Raw genomic sequence first — 19,290 nt, 5'->3', positions numbered from 1 at the left:
ATTTACGGCAAAGCGTGTATTTTACCAGATGTGGACAAGTGGAGCTTTCATTCTCAATATTCAAACCCCTGATAATTTACACATAACAGACGAAATATTACAATACATGGAAAGAATGAGACTGCATACTTCACCCTTTAACATTTACTCTCTGCTTTCAGACTTCAGCCAAGTATGCATCAAATTATAAAGAAGCGATGCATTATGAACTTGAAACATCAGGGTCTGTTACTAAGGCAATTAAGTCAGCATACCTAATTCATGGCATTAACACAGAAATTTAGGACATAATTCAAAAGACTGAAAATAATCAATAGCTTATAATTATTAATTTATTTGATGGAAATGAATATCAAAACTTAAGCAATAAAATGACTTGAACCTGGAGGTTTAAAGTTTCTCAATAAGAGAACAGGACTAAGATGGGAGAAACTGGGGGCATTTCCTTTCCGGCACGTATTGAAATATGAAGCACAGAAACAGACCCTTTGGTCTTTAAAGGAAACACAAACCATTAAGCACTTAGTTACACTAATTTTGTTTTCCCTTTCTGTTTTCCTGCCAGCTTCCCCAATTTCCATCATCCACCTAATCACAATCTACTAACCCGCATATTTTTGGAATACGGGAAAACAGCACAGCATCCAAAAGAATTCCACAGTCACAGGGAGAACATGCAAACTCCAAAATGTCACCCAGAGGTCAAGATTTGAACTGGATTTCAGCTGGAGCTACGGGGCAGCTCCAAGAGCTGTGCCACAATGGCTCCCTGTTCAGAGACAACCCAATGAAGTCATGGAAAAAAAAAAATTGATAAAGAAAATCCAGGCAACACCTCATTAGACAAGCGGGTCGTAGAATGCACACTATCTGCAGTAATTGAGAGAAACCAAGCAAGAAATTGAAGACATAAGGGATTGAAGATGCTGCAATCAACAACAGAAACAGAATGCTAAACAAGCTCAGTTGGTCAAGCAGCATCTGTAAAGGCATAGGGTACAAGCTGACGTTCTGGCATGTGACGTTGCATAGCGTCTCAAACTGAAATGTCAAATTGTATCGTGCCACCACAGATGCTATTTGACCCATTAGGGTTTTCCAATGCTCTGTTTTGGATAAACTAAGAGGTTTTTCCAAGATTCCTGCCGAAGGGTTTCGGCCCAAAATGCCGACTGCACTTTTTTCCATAGATGCTGCCCGAGCTCCTGCAGCATTTTGTGTGTGTTGCTTGGATTTCCAGATTTTCTCTTTTTTTAGGTTCTTCAAGAGGATTGTTATCATCTGCCAGAGCAGTGGAATGCGATTACTTGAGAAGTTAGTTCAACATTTACTTGAAATAGACTAACTAGGTGATAGGATAAAGTCTGAAGCACAGGAATACACAGTACAGCAGGTCCATGCAGTCAACGCCATATACTGTGATCATTAGCCTCTTAATCAGCCCATTCCACAAGGTTACTCACAGGAGGAAGTCGACTGGACAAATGATTGGCACTGGGGTGTGAGGTGCCCAGATAGGGATGTAATCACCTAGTTTCCACTCCCCTCACCACCCCACGAGCTTTTCCTCAGTTTCGAGGCAGGTTTTCTGCAACTGAATTGTGATGTCATTGCAAAGAGGGCATTGAAGCTCTAATTTACTTCTCAATATACAATGCAGCCAAAGACACAACAGTTGAAAATTCTTCACATAATACCAGATGGAAACTAAATAAGTCCCATTCCAAGTGGAAGATGCCATGGCACTAATTTTAATGTACTTTTGCCAATTTCATGATTTCTTTCTTGGAATATTGGAGCGGGGGCATTAGTGCTATAGAAAGCACACACTCTATACACAAAACAAGGGTGAAATCCAATTTCTAGGGACATGATTCAGTGACTTTTAAGATAGCAGCTGAAGGCCATTTGTTTCCCATGTCTGTCTACCTAAATATTATTTTTTATTGACAGATATAAGAGAAGCATGCAAGTTGACCACATCAATATCACAAATTATGATGGATTGTCCTTGAGCTGTGTGCAAACCAAAAAAAAAAATCAGTGTGATTTGCCCCTCTCTGCAGTTGGATATTGGGTATTGGGTATTTTAACATGCCAGTTCTGGCATGCCATAATTATTACTCTGACAATCTTAATGCCAATCTTGTTAAATGTGAAAAGACAATTTCAACTGTCAATGGAGTTGCTCTTTCATCAAGCAACAAAACATATATGATGGCATAATATAGTATTAATGGTAAGACTCTTGGCAGTGTGGAGGATCAGAGGGATCTTGGGGTCCAAGTCCATAACACGCTCAAAGTAGCTGCGCAGGTTGACTCTGTGGTTAAGACGGTGTACGGTGCATTGGCCTTCATCAATCGTGGAATTGAATTTAGGAATCGAGAGGTAAATGTTGCAGCTATATAGGACCCTGGTCAGACCCCACTTGGAGTACTGTGCTCAGTTCTGGTTGCCTCACTACAGGGAGGATGTGGAAGCCATAGAAAGGGTGCAGAGGAGATTTACAAGGACATTGCCTGGATTGGGGAGCATGCCTTATGAGAATAGGTTGAGTGAAGTCGACCTTTTCTCCTTGGAGCGACAGAGGATAAAAGGTGACTAGATAGAGGTATACAAGATGATGAGTGGCATTGATCGTGTAGATAGTCAGAGGCTTTTTCCCAGGGCTGAAATGGTTGCCACTAGAGGACACAGGTTTAAGGTGCTGCAGAGTAGGTACAGAGGAGATGTCAAGGGTAGGATTTTTACTCAGAGAGTGGTGAGTGCATGGAATGGGCTGGTGGCAATGGTTGTGGAGGCATATATAAGGTCTTTTAAGAGGTTTTTAGATAGGTACATGGAGCTTAGTAAAATAGAGGGCTATAGGTAAGCCTAGTAATTTCCTAAGGTAGGGACATGTTTGGCACAACTTTGTGGGCTGAAGGGCCTGTATTGTGCTGTAGGTTTTCTATGTTTCTATATAAAATGCCGATATTAAATTGTGAGGGTTAATTAATAGTGTTCCCCACTTTAGGAAATGCTCAGCAAATGTACAGTACAGATTCACCAGAATGGAGAAAGACATTTGATGCCTGCTTAAGTTCTTCAGCATCCAAGATGTGAGCATCCAGAGTGCTAACAGCTCTCATGCAGCTCTGCCATCTCGTTTTGTCTGCTCTTCTCAATTCCACTTGACTTTAATAAACAAATCTCCCAGCTTCAATATTGAGACTGTTGCTGTACCAAAGTCAAAGTTGAGTTTATCATATACACAGGTGCAAAGAAAAACTTACTTGCAACAGCATCACAGCATGGACAAGATAAACACAAATTAAACAATATTTTTACAAGAAAGAGTACAAAACAAAATTAATTCAATCAGTTTTCATCCACACTGGCCAAGTGTATACATTTAGGCCAATACTGGCTAACAGGATTTAGCCAATACTGGGGGCAGTTATTTCAAAATCTCTACAACCTAAACTACCAAAACCAGCTGGAAAAAAATGACAAGGTAAATTTGTCTTGTATTTGAAAATTGCTTACAAATTGTTAAGATTTCACAGCGATTGAGATTGTTGTTTTGAGACTACTGCACTTGACTGCCAACAAAATCTGCAGCGGCAAAAACAAAATGCTGAGCAAAGGAACACCAAATGAAATGACACTCTGGAGCAATAGGGATTGTTCAGAGACCAATGAAAAATATTGTTGCTGCTTTCTGTAATTTATTGTAATCATTTATATTTTTAAAAAAAACTGAACACAGTCTACTGAATCACTAACAAATCCCCAGGCCCAGCACTTGAGCATGATGCTAAGATAGCTTTTTGCTGTTGCCAGGTTACAGAACATGCCACTGTTTTAGGAGGCTCCTATGTTCTTCTGCTAGGTAGTGCAAGTTCTAGCAAGTCACAACAATCTTGCTGTTACTCATGACACTAATTGACAATTTATAGCAAATCCATGACATGTTTGTCTAGAGAGGTTTCCGACCTGTAAAATCTAGTGGAGAAAAGTATTTTTTATGTTTTAACTTAACACTGCTCCCGATCAGAAACATACAAGATGGTATTGCTCTATGTGGAAGGGCAATTTTCTGTTCTTTGTTTACATCAGTCTACATTTACTTTCCACCTCTCAATATTCCATTTCGTAATGACAACTGAAACCAAAGTGCAATACTTCAAATTATGATCTTGTATAAAGGAATACACACTTCTTGACATTGGTTTCTTTTGCTGATTTCAACATTATTGACATTTTGTTTTCAAAATTACCACAGCTTGTATTTTTCAAGAAAGGTGAAAGAATTCCCTGTAAAAACCTAGATGACAGTCCATACCAGATGAACTGTATGTTGTCTTTTTAGAGAGATTGGATTGACACAAGGATATCTGTATATTGTGTGCGGGTATAAGAGAAGGAAAGTAGTATGAACACTGGGAGTCTGAAATAAACACAGGAAATGCTATGTTAATAAGACAACACTCCAGTTACAAACCCTCTGTCAGAAAAGCATCTCTGGGTGGAGGGGTGGAGATACGTCTCCACCAAAAGAGGTGTAAGGTACCACAGGGCACCCCTGAGCCAAGTGTAGCACCTGCATCCCCTCTCACTCCTCCCACCTGAATCAAGGTCATGTGAAGCCATGGGAGCAGGTGGTGGATGGCCCTATGAGCAGCTGGTGCATATTACAAATCTTGGTTAGGCAACTACTGACACCAGGCAGGCAATCTCTGAAGAGTATCGATAGTGGGTGGAGTCACCAGTTTTGTAAAGATACCACCCAGAAGGCGGCAATGGCAAACCACTTCTTTAGAAAAATTTGCCAAGAACAATTATGGTCAAAGACCATGATCGCCCATGTCGTACGACATGACACATAATGAATGAATGAATGAATGAACCTATCAGAAAAGCATTGTGGCGCGTACAAGTACCATCTCAAGAGCACTCCTGGAAGAAACATACAGCACATTGTCAGAAAGGGTTTTGAATCAATACAAGATCATTTAAAAAACACTGAAGTAAGGATTCCAAAAATATTAATAATTATTCTTCTGATACATCTTCCTGCTGACTTCAACATGCTGGAAACCAGCAAAAAGACTAAAACAATATTGAAATAATCAAGGCATTTGGCATGATGCTATGACTGAAAGCAGATTATTTGTAACAATGCATTTCCAGAGTGCAAAATTGACTTCAGATCAAAACTAAACAGAAAAATTAACCCCTCCCTAAAGAATGTTGTATATCTGGATATAGTTAGCAAATGAAAGTTCAAGCATCAGACTTAACAACAGCAATGTTGTTCAGTACATTAATTTAAAAAAGTGCAGTAAATTCAGAGTAAATATGCTAATACAGGAAAAATAAATGCAAGTTAATATTTTTGAGGTTATGCCTTGGGCAAAACCAAATTCAAATGAAACATTAATCTACCTTTCACTTCATTAGTCCTGGATCATTTGTTACTTAGTTCCAATATTTTCCGTCCTAATTGACATTTTCACAATGCTATTTTATTTATTTGCAATGTGACTGTTGATGCTGAATGGATTACTTCAACATGAGTTAGTTTATTTAAAAACCAAAATTCTTGAAACTAAATTTCAGTTGAAGAATAACAAACACGCCCTACTCGTATTTGAAAATAATCTTGTTCGGCTACCTATCCGCCAACACTTTCATGCTGTCTTCCATGTCAATTTGATTGAGTGCCTCTAGCTCGTTTTAAACTACTCATTCATTCCACTCGGCGAAATAATACAGGAAAATTCGGAAGGGAACACGCTTCATTTTTCATCAAGTTCTAAATAAAAACTTTCGATAGTCTGAAATTCGTAGTCATACTGACACTGATGCTATTCATAATTTGTCGCACGCCCGCGCCCGCCTAATTGGGCGCCGTGCTGGCTCGGCCGAAAGTACCACAAATAAAAATACTCAACTTTTCAAAAAGTTCAAAATGGAAGAAACAAACTGCCGAAATTCAGATTAGGAACAAATGTCCATTCCCGCCATAGTCAAATCGCATTTCTACTCGTTTTGGGTTGTATTTCACCGGTTACTCCAAAGTAGTCTGCTCGTGTTGGGACCACTAACACGACCTTGTTAGTGATTCCAGGCGGGATACCGAATTGAGAGAATATTATACGACCTGTCAGCATCACAGGGCACAGAGCCACAGGCAAGAGCTGCTGACTTCTTGTTGAATGATCAGTGACCCCGCCAAGAAACGGGGAGAGTTCTACTCTGATCAACACGTCAAAGCTTCGGGGCAGCTTCGTCGCTAATTGCCCTACAGTTACGCAGGATGGGGAGGGGGGGGGGGGGGTCAGCTCTTTAAAAATAAATAACCTATGTGCCATCTGCCAATGAATCGCTTAAAGGAGATGAAATGTAAAGGCTGGTACAAATAATTAAAATTTAAACGTGACGTTCGTATTTGCATCTGATATATGGCAGTAAGCGTTCCGACTTTAGTTAGTTCCCTAAACAAATAGCAGCTGCACTTGATAATTTACCTACAGACCGAACACCACTGTATGATTTACTGATGAAAACACTAAACTGCCCTCAATTGCTTCGTAACTGTCCCTAACCATATTTTTCCCCTAAAACAATATTTGCTATTTGGTCTGCACGTTTTGCAGGTGCTCTACCAACAAGACCAGACAAACAAGTGTTTTTCCCCCCCCTCTCTCTACTTTTCCACTCCAACCCTCCCTCCCCATCCCCTCCCTTCTTTCCTCCCTCTCTCCTCCTTTTCCTTCAACCGACGTGCAAACAAACCTGGAGTGTGTTGTGAAATTGAGGTCTTTTAAAAAGAACACAGTGTAATCATCAACAAAAGCACTGCAGTACAACCCCGACTGCAACAGGGAGAAATGGTTTAGGGCAACGATGCAAACAGACTCATTTAAAGAACATGGGAGCGAGCAAGTAAAATTGAACTGCCCAGCCCAATTGCACGTTACTTGGACCGTCCAAACGAAACTAAGAAAAAAAGTTGGAACAAATTTCTCATCGCACACCTACCCAAACACACATTATGTTAGAACAACATTAGTAAATTGCATCTCTCACCTTGCATCCCTCTCCCCAAAATGAGGATCAAAAGCTGAAGGAACATCCCGGTACACGAAGCGCTCATTTTCAGTCCGCAGTCGCGGCAGATCACCGAGGCTGAAAGAACCAGGATAAAACAAAAAAAAACTTTCACTCTCTCCCCCTCTCTCTCAGAGGTCTCCTTTAAGTTTCTTGCTGGCTTTAACTTGCCAGCGTACGCGTCGCTCGGTGTCAAGGAGATCGGTGCGGCGCTCGGGGTCCAGATGTCAGCGGGATCGATAGCGAACAGCTGAAGCCAACTCGCGCCGCTTTGCTCCTGGAGCAGGTGATCCTCTCAGCGGCGCCGACGTGTGCACACACGCGTGCTCAGCAGGCCACCCGGGGGCGTGGTGGGAGGGGGGGGGATGATGAGATGGTTGCGCAATGTCTTCTGGAGGTTGAAGTCCCAACACCTGGGTCTCCGGAGTGTCAGGACACGAAGACAAACTCGCTCTATAATCGATGTGCCAGTTTTTTTTAAAAAAAGGAGCAGTCCCGCTGTGGATGAGATACATCACCAGAAAATGCTCCAATTACGCAGTAGGACAGGCAGCGGAGCTGCTGCAACTAAATGAGGCAGAAAATGCTGGAAGTTCTCAGGTAGCATTTGTAGGAGAGGGAGAGAGGCTGAATTCGAGGTTAAATTAATGCCCTACTGAGTATATACAGCGTCTATTTCTATGATTTTTCGGAAATGTTGTAAGCAGTGTGCCAATTCACAGGGACTGATTTTTAGCAACAGTTGGTTCATTTGATCTTTGCTGGTGCATCATTAGCACATGGATATGTTTTCTGTACCAAGGTTATGCAAAGCCAAAGAATCACTGTGTCAAGAATAAGGAGTTAGCCATTCAGGAGACGAGAAGAATCAAAAGTATGCAGGATAATAAGAAGATTTCACTTCTGGGATCTGGCATGGTCCTAGCTGGGCTAAACAGTCGCCTGTTTTTAAAACAAGTCTTTCCCAAGAGAGTAGTACAGCTTTGGCAGTGTGTACCCAAAAAGGACTGGAGGTGAGTGCAATCTAGAAAAAAACGGGAAAAATGTTCAGATAGTTGTAGAATCAAGGGATATGGGGTTAATGCAGGAAAGTCAGGCGAAGTAAAAGGGTCAGCCATGACTTTAATAAATTGCCAAACTCCACTCTTTTGGCGATTGTGTCTTATTCTTGGAGTTTAGCCTGAAAACACCCAGATGCAGAAGCTTACAGAGCAGCAAAGGAGAGAACATTATTTTGAAAGTAAGTAAACGTACTAGTGATTAAATATACAACATTTTGCATGCACAACACAGAAGAAAATATTATGAGGAAATATGATATGAAGTGTTGTGAAATACCAGGCATGAACAAATGCTTCTAACAATTTTAAAGTTTTCACTTTAAACCCCAACTGCAACTTAAACTAACACGTATTTCCCTTTAACTCTGACTATAAAAACAACTCCCCGATAATCATTCCAGGAGTTTCTTCCTAAATCTGCAGGTGATCACTGCGCCCTTCACTTCTTAAAAGTTGCTCCGAAGTTTGCCCCCAAACATTTTTATTGCACAAAAATCAAAGAAAGGTCCAACCTTTCTTCACAAGGCAAATTGACTTCTACAGATTTTTGTAAACCTTCTCAAACCTGCTTCCATGAATAAGACCAATGGTTGGGTTGAGTTGTTCTCCGATTTTGGCAATTTACTTGCAAACATTTTGTCACCATACAAGGAGACATAATCAGTGCACTGTTAATTGTGGTGTCCCCTGAATGCTTGGCCTTTATAAAACCAATACTGTTCACACTATTTCAGATGAGGTCTTACCAAAGTCCTATAGAAATTAAGAACTTGCCTTCAGTCTCCCTTTGAAATAAAGTAAGACAGCCTGTTGGCCTTCCTAAAAGAAGTCTCGTACAAATCTCTCACTTTTAAAATCATATATATATTTTCAGTCAAGATGGTCAAATTCACATTTTTCCGTATTATACTCTGTTTGGCAGATCATCTCCACTTGTCTCAAAATTATGCAAAGAATTGTGCACAAGATCTCTGGAGGGAAAGCACATAATTATGTCATTGGGTTCATCCTAGAGTAAACTTACAGACAAAAAGGTCTAGATCTAAAATATTGTTATGCTTTACTTGTCTCCAGATATAATTTATTAAATTCTTACATTACCCAGTATGATGCTAAAGACTCTGCTTGACAAGCATGTGTTTGCATCTGTCTAATGTGGATAGAGTTGATACAGATGGGCAAAGCCAAACACATGTTTGTGCATAGCCTCTCCCTCTGTAACTGTCCCTCAACCTCTTGTAAGAATTTCCACTATCACCGTCCACGGCCCTCAAGCTTTCTCTCTCATCCCCCAGATTTTTTCCTTCTCTATTCCAACCTTTCAGATACCTGGATATTCAAGCTGTCATTGACACCTTTAGCAAAGCACTTGAGGTATTACGCCTTACACTAAACAAAAAGACATAAGCTAACAGAGAAACTCTGCAGATGCTGGAAATCTAAAGCAACACACACAAAATGCTGGTGGAACTCAACAGGCCAGACATTATCTATGGAAAAGAGGACAATTGGCGTTACTCTTTTCTATAGATGCTGCCTGGCCTGCTGAGTTCCTCCAGCATTTTGTATATGTTGAAAAGACAAAGGGTTGTTATTAATCTTTCCCCAATGCACAAATTACTTGCCCACCTCCCTTCCTCCTTCTAACAATCAAGATTCAGGGGTGAGATCCTGGACACTCCCCAGAAACTATGTTTCAGTGAAGTGAGACACCGAAAGAGATCTATACTTGTGCCCCACCATTGACATCAATCGTCTGAAAATAGAACATTCAGATCCCCAAGTCATCAAACCTGAACCTAAGTTTATGTTCCACCCGACATATTCCTGTGTGCTTCAAAGACCCAGACCATCTCAAAGCAATGGTACTTCTAGTTCTGCAATCCACTGGCAGGATAGTCTCAGTATCTTTCATGGTTTTGTGCAAAGTAAATTGTAGTTTGGTTCTGCTTCCTTCCTTCATTATTCTCTATTTATACAGGATGACATGGTAGCATACCAGTTAGCAAACGCTTTACTGCACTAGCAATTAGCAATAGAGATTCAATTCCCCCAGCAGTCTATAAGAGTTTGTACATTCTCTGTGTGACTGCTGGCTGTTCCAGTTTCCTCCCACATTAGGAGAGGGTAAGTTCTGGGCATGCTATCTTGGCACCAGAAGTATGGCTAAGCTTGCCCCCTTATACGTTCTTGGACTATGCTGGTTGTTGGCTCAATTGACACATTTCATTGTATATTTTGATGTTTATGTGAAAAATAACGTGAATCTTTAAATCTTTATTGTTACAGACAAAGCCTCTGGTGATTACTTATAGAAATATTTTGTTTCAACAAGGACAACACAAACAAGAAATGGTTATTTAACTAAATAGCTACATTCTTTGGAAAGGCTTTCAGCAAAAGTTGACCAAAATTCTCCCAGTGTTACATGAAAACAGGCCTGTGTTTTACGCATAGGTATTGGAACACCAGCAGAAAATTACTGTCTGTCTGTTCCTAAATCTCTGCTCACACAACGTTCAAGAAATATCCTTTCACAAAAACCTGCACAGAGTGATGCATTAATACTAGATTCAACTCTATTTTCCTCCAATCGTTTATGACAAATTATTAGACAATTTGTAATGTTTGAGGAGTAAATTGGTCAGGATATCAGAAAGACGTGTGCTCACCTGAAAGAAAAGGAGGGCACTTGTCTAAAAGCCTTTTCTATCACCATAAGATTTCCTCAGTTGGACCAGACTCATTGGGGAAATTTTCTTTCACCAGAAAGGTGGCCGGTGTGTGGAACTGAATACCTTAAGTGATGGAGAGAGAAACCCTCACACATTTAAGCATTACTTGGATGTGCGCGTGCGTGCAGAGTGATGGAAGGTAAGAATTGATTAGGTATCTGTTTTCAACCAGCACAAGCATGATGGGCCAAATGGCCTCTTTCTGTGTTGTGACTTTTCTATGACTCAGTGCATTTTCATTGTGTTGCAAAGCACATGGCCATTGTGAGTTTGAATCTGACTCAGCATGAATGAGCAATGTGGCAACATCAAGTGACAACAGTATTGAAAATGACTGATTTTTTTAAAGGGCAATATGGGGAACAGCCACTTGGCCATCAGTATTATATTCTAAGAACTGTTACAGCTGGAAAGAGATGAGATTTGGGAAAATGGGTCTCAGAAAATTTAGCACTGGAAGTCAAAAGAATGCACTTATGTAAATACAAGACTTGAGTATGTCTAGGTAGTTCTGCCTTGGGAAACTGGGAATCAGAGGATGAACAATACACACAAAATGCTGGAGGAACTCAGCAGGGCAGCCAGCAACAATGGGGGGAAATGAACAGTCAGTGTTTTGGGCCAAGACTCTTCATCAGGATTGGAAGGGTACACCTGAAATATTGCCTGTCCGTTCCCCTCTATAGATGCAGCCTAACCTGCTGAGTCCCTCTAACATTTTGTGTGTTGCTCAAGATTCTCAGCATCTGTAGGATCTCTGGAGTCCTGGAATTGGAGGGTGATTAGCTGATGCATCAGAATTTAGCTCATAGGCAGAGAAAAACCCAGTGATGTTGCAACCACTCATTGACATTGACTGGTACAAGAAGAGTAGTGTGACTGCAGCAATTTGAGAAAGCAATCTGAAGCAGCTCGGATTTTATAAAAAAAAAGCCTTTAATCACAGTATGGGGCTCTGCTGTGAAATTGGAAAGAACACTTTCAATTAAATGAAAGTCAATGTCATCAATCTGCCTTTAGTACGCATGCATTAAATGAGCAAATGAATCTGAAAAACAAGGAAGAGACTATAGTGGGACTAGTCAGCTGGACACCCTTCATCATTCTGAGCTGAATTGGGTAGAAACAACCAGATCTCCTGAGTTTACAGGCATCAATAATCACATACAAGTTAGTTAAGCTCCTGGAAAATCTACTCAGCCCATGTTTTTATCCTACCCTCTTTCCCTCTCCCCATCAGGGATCTTGTGGTACAGTTTAGGATAAAGAAAAATGACATTTCTAAAGAGCCATAAGCACCATTCTCAAATCCAGAATTAGAAGTCTTTAGGCCCCCAATACGATGACCCTTAATCCTCTGGCTATGTGCCACTTACAATTTAGCCAACAGACACTAAATTACTTATCAGTAAGCTTTATTTTAGAAAGCCCATTTCAACAAATATTAATTCTATCAGTTAACAGCAGCACTGTGAGAAAAGCAGCATTCTTTATTTATGTTTGTTCAAATCATCATGGATGCCGAAGTATTTGCAGAAATTAATATGTGGTGGTGAATATCCAAGTGCTCTCTTTGTCCATGGGTAAAAGCCTATAAAAACAAAATAGTTAGGTTGTAAAATTCAAAGTGTTGAATTATTATCACCCCAGTTCCTCCACATTAAGATTCTGCTTTGGAAATAAGGTGACATTTCCAAAGACAGTACTTGCAGCTGCATCTGATAGTCAGACACATAGAGTTTCTTTTCAGTTGTCTTTCATTTTATTTGCAATGTTAATAAATTTCCTGTTTGGTTTTCAGTTCACTGATCTGACCAAAAACTCTTATCAGTCATATCAGTCATGTATTTATTTTGAATTGATCAATTGTTCACTAGTCTAAAAATTTTGGTATCAGTTTGCCAACAGAATTTAAATTGTGTTGTAGTGATATTTTTATCACTGCTAGTTTTGTTCTTTCTAATTCTGTTCAGTTTATCTTTCTCCTCAAGGCACTAATTCTTTTACTATGGATATTCTAATGGTCGATTGTAACCTCAGGTATTAATTCAATATGGTACACATGTAAATCTTAATAGTAACTACCAGCAAGCTCTCGAACTCTGGAGGACATTGCACTGCAGACCCATTCCAAATACATTTCAACACTCACACATCTTTGATACCAGTAGGAGTTGCTGTTGAGCAAATATTACCAGAAACCGAGTTGGTTTTTAACTATTTCTTTCACTTCGCAAAAGTGAACTTAATTCTTAAGCAAAGTGGCAGTTTATAAATCTATATAACACTACTCATACACTTTACTTCATTTGTACTTAAGTAATGTAATGCAAGAGCCTGATCAAGTTAGCTAGTATTCATTAAAGTCATGCCTCCAACTGCTTCTGAAAGTCATTTCACAAGTTTTGGAAATTTGCTGGAGGTTATGTCCGAGAGTAGGAACACTGCACACCTCTAAATCCCTTGGTAGAAGAGGAGAAAGAGATATACACAATGGCCCACAAACTCAAATCAATTCACACTCAAACAGCCATTGGGTAGTTGCGTTCAAATGAACATTTTAAGTGAAATGCCTGGGATATGCCCACAGTACCATAAGAAGTTTAGCTGTCTCCCACAAAAGCAAGCAAGGTCAGTAAAGAAATCAAGAAATTCTATCACTATTAACTGCACCATTAATCTTGCACCTAGTTCCATACTGCTATAATACATCCAATAAAGATAGCCATCAATCAGGATTTTTAACTTACAATCATATGCTGCATCACACCCTCATACACTAGTTCCAAACCTCGATCTCACGTCTCAAGGCCAGAATAATGCCAAACATACTGTTTTACAATGCACTCATAAACCCAACAATGACATTATGGCTCTGAATGCTCTTCAAAGGGTCACTCCGGCAATCTGTCATCAAACACATCATTAGGATTGGTGAGTTCCTGAACTGGCAGTGATCCTATAGAGCTGGTGTTGTCTGTTTTTCAGGATGGCAGAACTCATGATCCCACCACAGCTGTTCCACTAGTGTCCTTACTATAATCTATCACTGGTAAATACATGGCAAATCCTGGCCATCAAGTGCACTTTGTTCTTATGAAAGTGATCAGGGTTTTACCAGCTCTGCCAGCTACTCATTGAACACAGGTGAGTGCAGAGTAGTAGTAGGCGATGAAATGTGCAAAGGGCGATAGTTATCAGTAACTCACTCTGCTTTTGGACCTGATTAAATGGACTAATAGAGTTTGGATTGTTGATGTGGTTGAGTCTTGAGGTAATTAACAATAGAGGGAAGATTATATGAGAATTATAAAAAGTTTTAAAAATTGATTTATGAAATGTTGGTGTCAAGTCTGCTCTTGAGAAGATGGTAAAGAGCTACCAACTTGACCAGCTGGAGGGCTTATGCTGAAGGTACACCTCTGATATGTCACCCAGATCTCTAGGTCTCCTGTCTGTCTTTCACTTCACATTGAAGGCTTTGGGGTATGGATACAAGCCTTTCTATCAATTGGAAAGTTGATTGCTGAGGCTGTACTGGAGCCTCAGCAATTTCTCATTTTTTTGTAAATTTAATGATCTCCATCAAGCAAATGTCATCGGCAAGTTCCACTCTTGATCTTTACCCAACAATCGTTAAAGATCCATTTATGCAGTGCAGATTAGCTGTTGGGGATGATGGTTGGGTTTCTTCCTGATACCAAACGTTAAGCTTCAACTCTATTGTGAACGCGTGTTCATACAGTCTTACAGCACAGAAGCAGGCATTTAAGGTCAATAGATGCTCTCCCACCATCAAACACCCAGGTGCGTCCACATTCCCACCACCCACCTGTACAGCAGGGGAAATCAACCTACTAACGTATTTCTGGAGATATAGGAGGAAACTGGAAGACCCAGAGAAAATACATGTAGTCACAGCAACAATGCATAAATTCCAAAAAGACAATACTGGGTGTAAGGATCAGACACAGGCCAACAGAGATGTGAGGCAGTAGTTCTAGCTGCCCCACTTATGTGATATTCTTTGGATTTAAACTATCTAATTTACCAGGTCATTGCCCATTCAACTTACTTTGCATGTTCACATATAATGCACTCAGTATCATTTGTGATTTGCACATGAAGTTGGAGACAAATTGTCACTGTAACTCCAAATAAAGGGCTTTGCTACGTCTTATTTTGATGTGCCTGGAGCAAAATAAAGGCATCAGTGGCCACTGTATCAGTTGAACCAGACTGTTCTCCGGCGTTTGCCCAAAATATGTCCTTGAGCCACTGAAACAAGATACCCTTCATTCCAAAGAACATTTCTTTGACTATGTTGCACACTTTTAAACCTGCCTCAATTCATTTGTTGTTAAAATTTTCATTCCAAGTTTTTGTCATATCAGTTATTTCAATGTTCCTATTGATGCACCATCAATAACTCTAGGAGGCGTGAGGTGAGATATTGGCTTTTATTGGCTGGAAGAAAGAACAAGCAGTAAGTGACCACCACACAACAGAGGTGGAGACTGAGGAAGGGTCTGTGCCTCCAATCGCCTTTATACCGGGATCTGTGGGAGGAGTCACAGGAGCAGTCAGCGGGGGGGGGGGGGGGGGCGTGTCCAGACAGGTATATGTAGTTCACCACACCTATGTTCAGTGAAACATCAACTATTCATAAACCAGCAAATCTAAAGTGCTATTGGCCATTTTCTATCTTACACCAAACTGCACTCATCTTTGAGAAATGCTATTTTCAACATTATGTTGGTTTGTGGTCTCCCTTACATTCCAATTTAAAAGTTCAATACTTGATCTCAGTTGTTCCATCAGACAAGGAAATTTGAGATTTTTCCTGGCTCTCTTTAATGGATCAGTGATTTTCCAACAACAGTTAACTTTTTGACAGTTAACTTCTGTTTTACAGAAATATAAAAGAATATTAGGCTGTGGAATGTCTTGGATAACTCCTAGAAAATTCATAGCATCTTTGCTGCTGCTTGTGCTCTTCGGATGGTGAAGGTGAAATGGTGGCTGGCTGTTATTTGCTGGGTAGCTGTACACCAGTGATCCTTGGATAAAGAAGACAGAAGATTAAAATAAATGATAGTGGTGCCTCTTTTTAAAAAAAGTAATAGGTGAAATTTTTCAGATTCCTAAATTACTTGTTCTCAATAGAGCTAGCGAAGATGTGTAGCAATAATCTGGGTTAGCATGTCTATTTCTAAATATTTCCCAGCAACACCTTTCAAAATTGTACAATTGTGAGAAAGAAGACAATTAGAAAAATTGACATAAAATAATCTATTCAGCATCTATCAATAGTAACCAGATAAAAAGAAACACAGCTAAACCACAGATCAAAACCCCAAGGAAACAACACCAGATTGGACTAGGCTTGTAAAACAAAATACTGTTTCATGCTCCCAATTCAAAAATAACACATAATGGAAATGATTATTATCTAACCAGTGTCACATAATCTTTTCTGACAACATACTGCATGAGACTTTCAGTTTCAACTTTATGCTCAATATCTGGAGTGTGACATGAAAATAAAGACCAGCAAACTCACAGATAATGGTGCTTCTGCTGCCCTATCTCTGACATGAAGAGTACCACAGGAATAGCTATCCTTTTAACTTCTGCTGGCACTGAAATTACAGCTTTTTCCAGCGTGTACTGGAATGAACACGCAAGAGGAGAACAGCAAAAATAACAAAAAAAAAATACAAAATATAATACAGTAAACTCTCATTTATCCAGCATTTAGGTGTCCGGAATTCTCATGTAACTGGTAAGTTTTTCTAAGAAAAATAAGCAATTCCATAACTTTTTTCATAAAGGTGAATTTGCATATGTCAACATTAGAGTATTCAAACCATGTTGAATGAATTGCATTTCCCTTTTGACATTTAGAAATAGGGGGTGGTTTTGGCTTTTAAGTGGCAATCAGGCTTGGCATAGCAAGAGTCTGTGCATAGCTTACGTAGGGTTGTTCTGATTTTGTAAAAATAAACTCAAACAGTGAATTTTGTTTCAGGTGTCATACACAATAAGCATGAAACGACATTCTTTTAGTTTATTTAGATTTATACATAATGATCGTAGTTGGAGGCTGCTGAGCAGAACATCCTCTTTGAAGACTTGGCACTTCTATTGATGGTGAATACACCCATACATTTGAGTTATTTTTGTTGTGCTTTATATTAATATTGCTAACCTTAAACTATAGTTTCAGTGTGAAACCACCTTGGTTTCCGTGGCTGCGTAAATCCAAAGAAGACAACCTCCGGCCCTACCAGACTCATGAGATTGAGGTGCGCTCGATCCCACCCCAAACCTCGGTTTGTGTGGATGCTGTGTCATTTGCTACCCTGTTGCAGATTACTGTCACGGAATAACAGACAGTATACGATTAAAGGAATTATATGTATGAATTTTAACTGAAGGGATAGTAAAGAATAACAAAAAGCAAAGGGCCCATTCTAATTAAACAGTCAAATATGCACAAGTGGGAGCTCATCTTGAACTTCTTTGTCACTCACGCGCTGGGCCCTTGGTCAACATGGAAGCACACAACACCTTCTGAACATCACACACAATCCACCTCGAGCAAATGGGTCTCCCACCGGATCGTACGCTACAGTTCTGTCCAGCATCTTTTCTCTTCATCTCCTCTCAAACAAGCCCAACCTTATTGTCCCTCACCAAGAAAACCTCCTGCTAATTGGATGGCACACATTCCACATCATCCCTTATCTTCAGCAATAACCCAAACAGGCTGAAAGCAGAACAGACAGCTCTTACAGAGCGGCTAAATGAAATATCTACAGAATAACAGTAAAGATATGAACCAGGGCATTACAAGTGCAAAAACATTGTTATTTAAAAGACAAAGGTTATGGCATGTGGTTCAACAAATTAAAGTTTTGTGATTGAATACCATTGTGCAATGTACAGAGCATGAAACAGAATATTTAAAACATTTGGTTACAATATAAATGTTTAGTCCTACATCACATGGTGTTGAGTGAACTGGTCATCATAGAATAATCTTAAAAATATGGCTTCGACATAATATCAATGCATACCCTGAAACTGATTTTTATACTTGCTGAACATAGAGTGATGACAACGCAATGCTTTGCATTCATTTGTACGGCCAGTCAATATGTGCCTGATCCTTACCTAAGCTCTTATTGGGGACTGTCATTGGAAAATGTGTTCTGTACTAGAACACCAGTTTAACAAAGAGCCACATTATTACCAATATTATAATAATGAGCTAGACTAGATCTCAGTGTCAACACAGGGAAACTTATTTGAACCTATGCTAAATCACATCACTACCCACAATGAGACATCAGCTCCCTAGATTGTGAACTTTGAGAAGAGTTGATATTCACATTGAACTACTTCAGTTCATTCTGGATCATATTAAAGTCTACACTTGACTGGAGCACATCCTAATCGTTTTACATTTCCTTAATGTCCTATTGTTGTGAAAGAGTTTAGATATCAAATCTTGGCAATTCTAGTACTTGGACCTGAGTCTTCATATTGTTTTCAACTGAAGTCTGAACTCCAGAAAATAAGCATGACTCTTCACGGTCTTCTGGAGCATCCACCAGGAGGGCCGCCGCATCAGGTATTCCGGGAAATTTGGGGTTTCCCATCACTCTAGTTACTTCCCCAGGCCGTGACGTGAGAGTTTTGGACTGGGTGCACCACACAGTTCCTCCTTTGTGCTCATCAACCAGCCTAGGATGAGCTTGCACTTCCTCAAAAATAACTCTGAACACCAGGTGAATGGACGGGGTTTTCAGAAAACTCTCTCTAATTTTCTCCTTGCAAGCTCCCATTGGCCTTCTCGCAATAGGAGTACAGGTGCCCCCCGCTTTACACCACTTTGCTTTTACAGAAGACCTACATTAGTAACTTGTATTTGCATTACAAAGAGGATTTCTGCTTTTATGAAAATTTTTCACATATGTTAATGGTTCTTCGCTTTACGCCATTTTGGCTTAAGAAAGGTTTCATAAGAACGCTCTACCTCTATAAAGGGGGGGGGGGCACCTGTATTTGTTCTCACAAGAATGGAAGCTTCACCCTTCTCAACTGGGTCCGGACAGCCCAACACTAACGTATCAAGGTCCTCAGCTACTCCTACATCTCCCTCTGAAAACTCCATCTTCAATGGCAAGTAACCATCATACCGGTAGTCATTAGTACTATGGCCCCAAAGCTGTAGGGCACTGAGTGGCATCAATGGTAAATGCATCAAATACTGGTCGTAGCAAGATCTGGACAGCAGAGTAACTTGAGAATCTGTGCCAAGTTTGTCTCTAGCATAAATACCCTCAATCTGTAGGGATACGCTGGAGCCTGGCTCCACTAGACCT

General features: G+C 40.0%; 1 protein-coding gene across 2 annotated transcripts in view; it reads right to left on the bottom strand.

Annotated features, from left to right (window-relative positions):
* Window positions 1-7,429, bottom strand: part of alcama (activated leukocyte cell adhesion molecule a) — a 351,374-nt gene extending 343,945 nt beyond the window's left edge. The window contains exon 1 of one of the 2 annotated variants that reach the window (XM_073045273.1): window positions 7,081-7,429. In XM_073045273.1, coding sequence (XP_072901374.1) covers window positions 7,081-7,147 — 67 coding nt within the window. In that variant the 5' untranslated portion in view covers window positions 7,148-7,429. The remainder of the gene's footprint in view (window positions 1-7,080) is intronic. The other variant, XM_073045272.1, reaches the window with a different exon arrangement.
* Window positions 7,430-19,290: the final 11,861 nt, after the last annotated feature.

The sequence above is a fragment of the Hemitrygon akajei genome, chromosome 5 (assembly GCF_048418815.1).
Source record: "Hemitrygon akajei chromosome 5, sHemAka1.3, whole genome shotgun sequence".
In the NCBI taxonomy this organism is placed as follows: domain Eukaryota; kingdom Metazoa; phylum Chordata; class Chondrichthyes; order Myliobatiformes; family Dasyatidae; genus Hemitrygon; species Hemitrygon akajei.
Note: the sequence above shows the minus strand (reverse complement) of the source record. Positions and strands in the feature narration are given on the sequence as shown.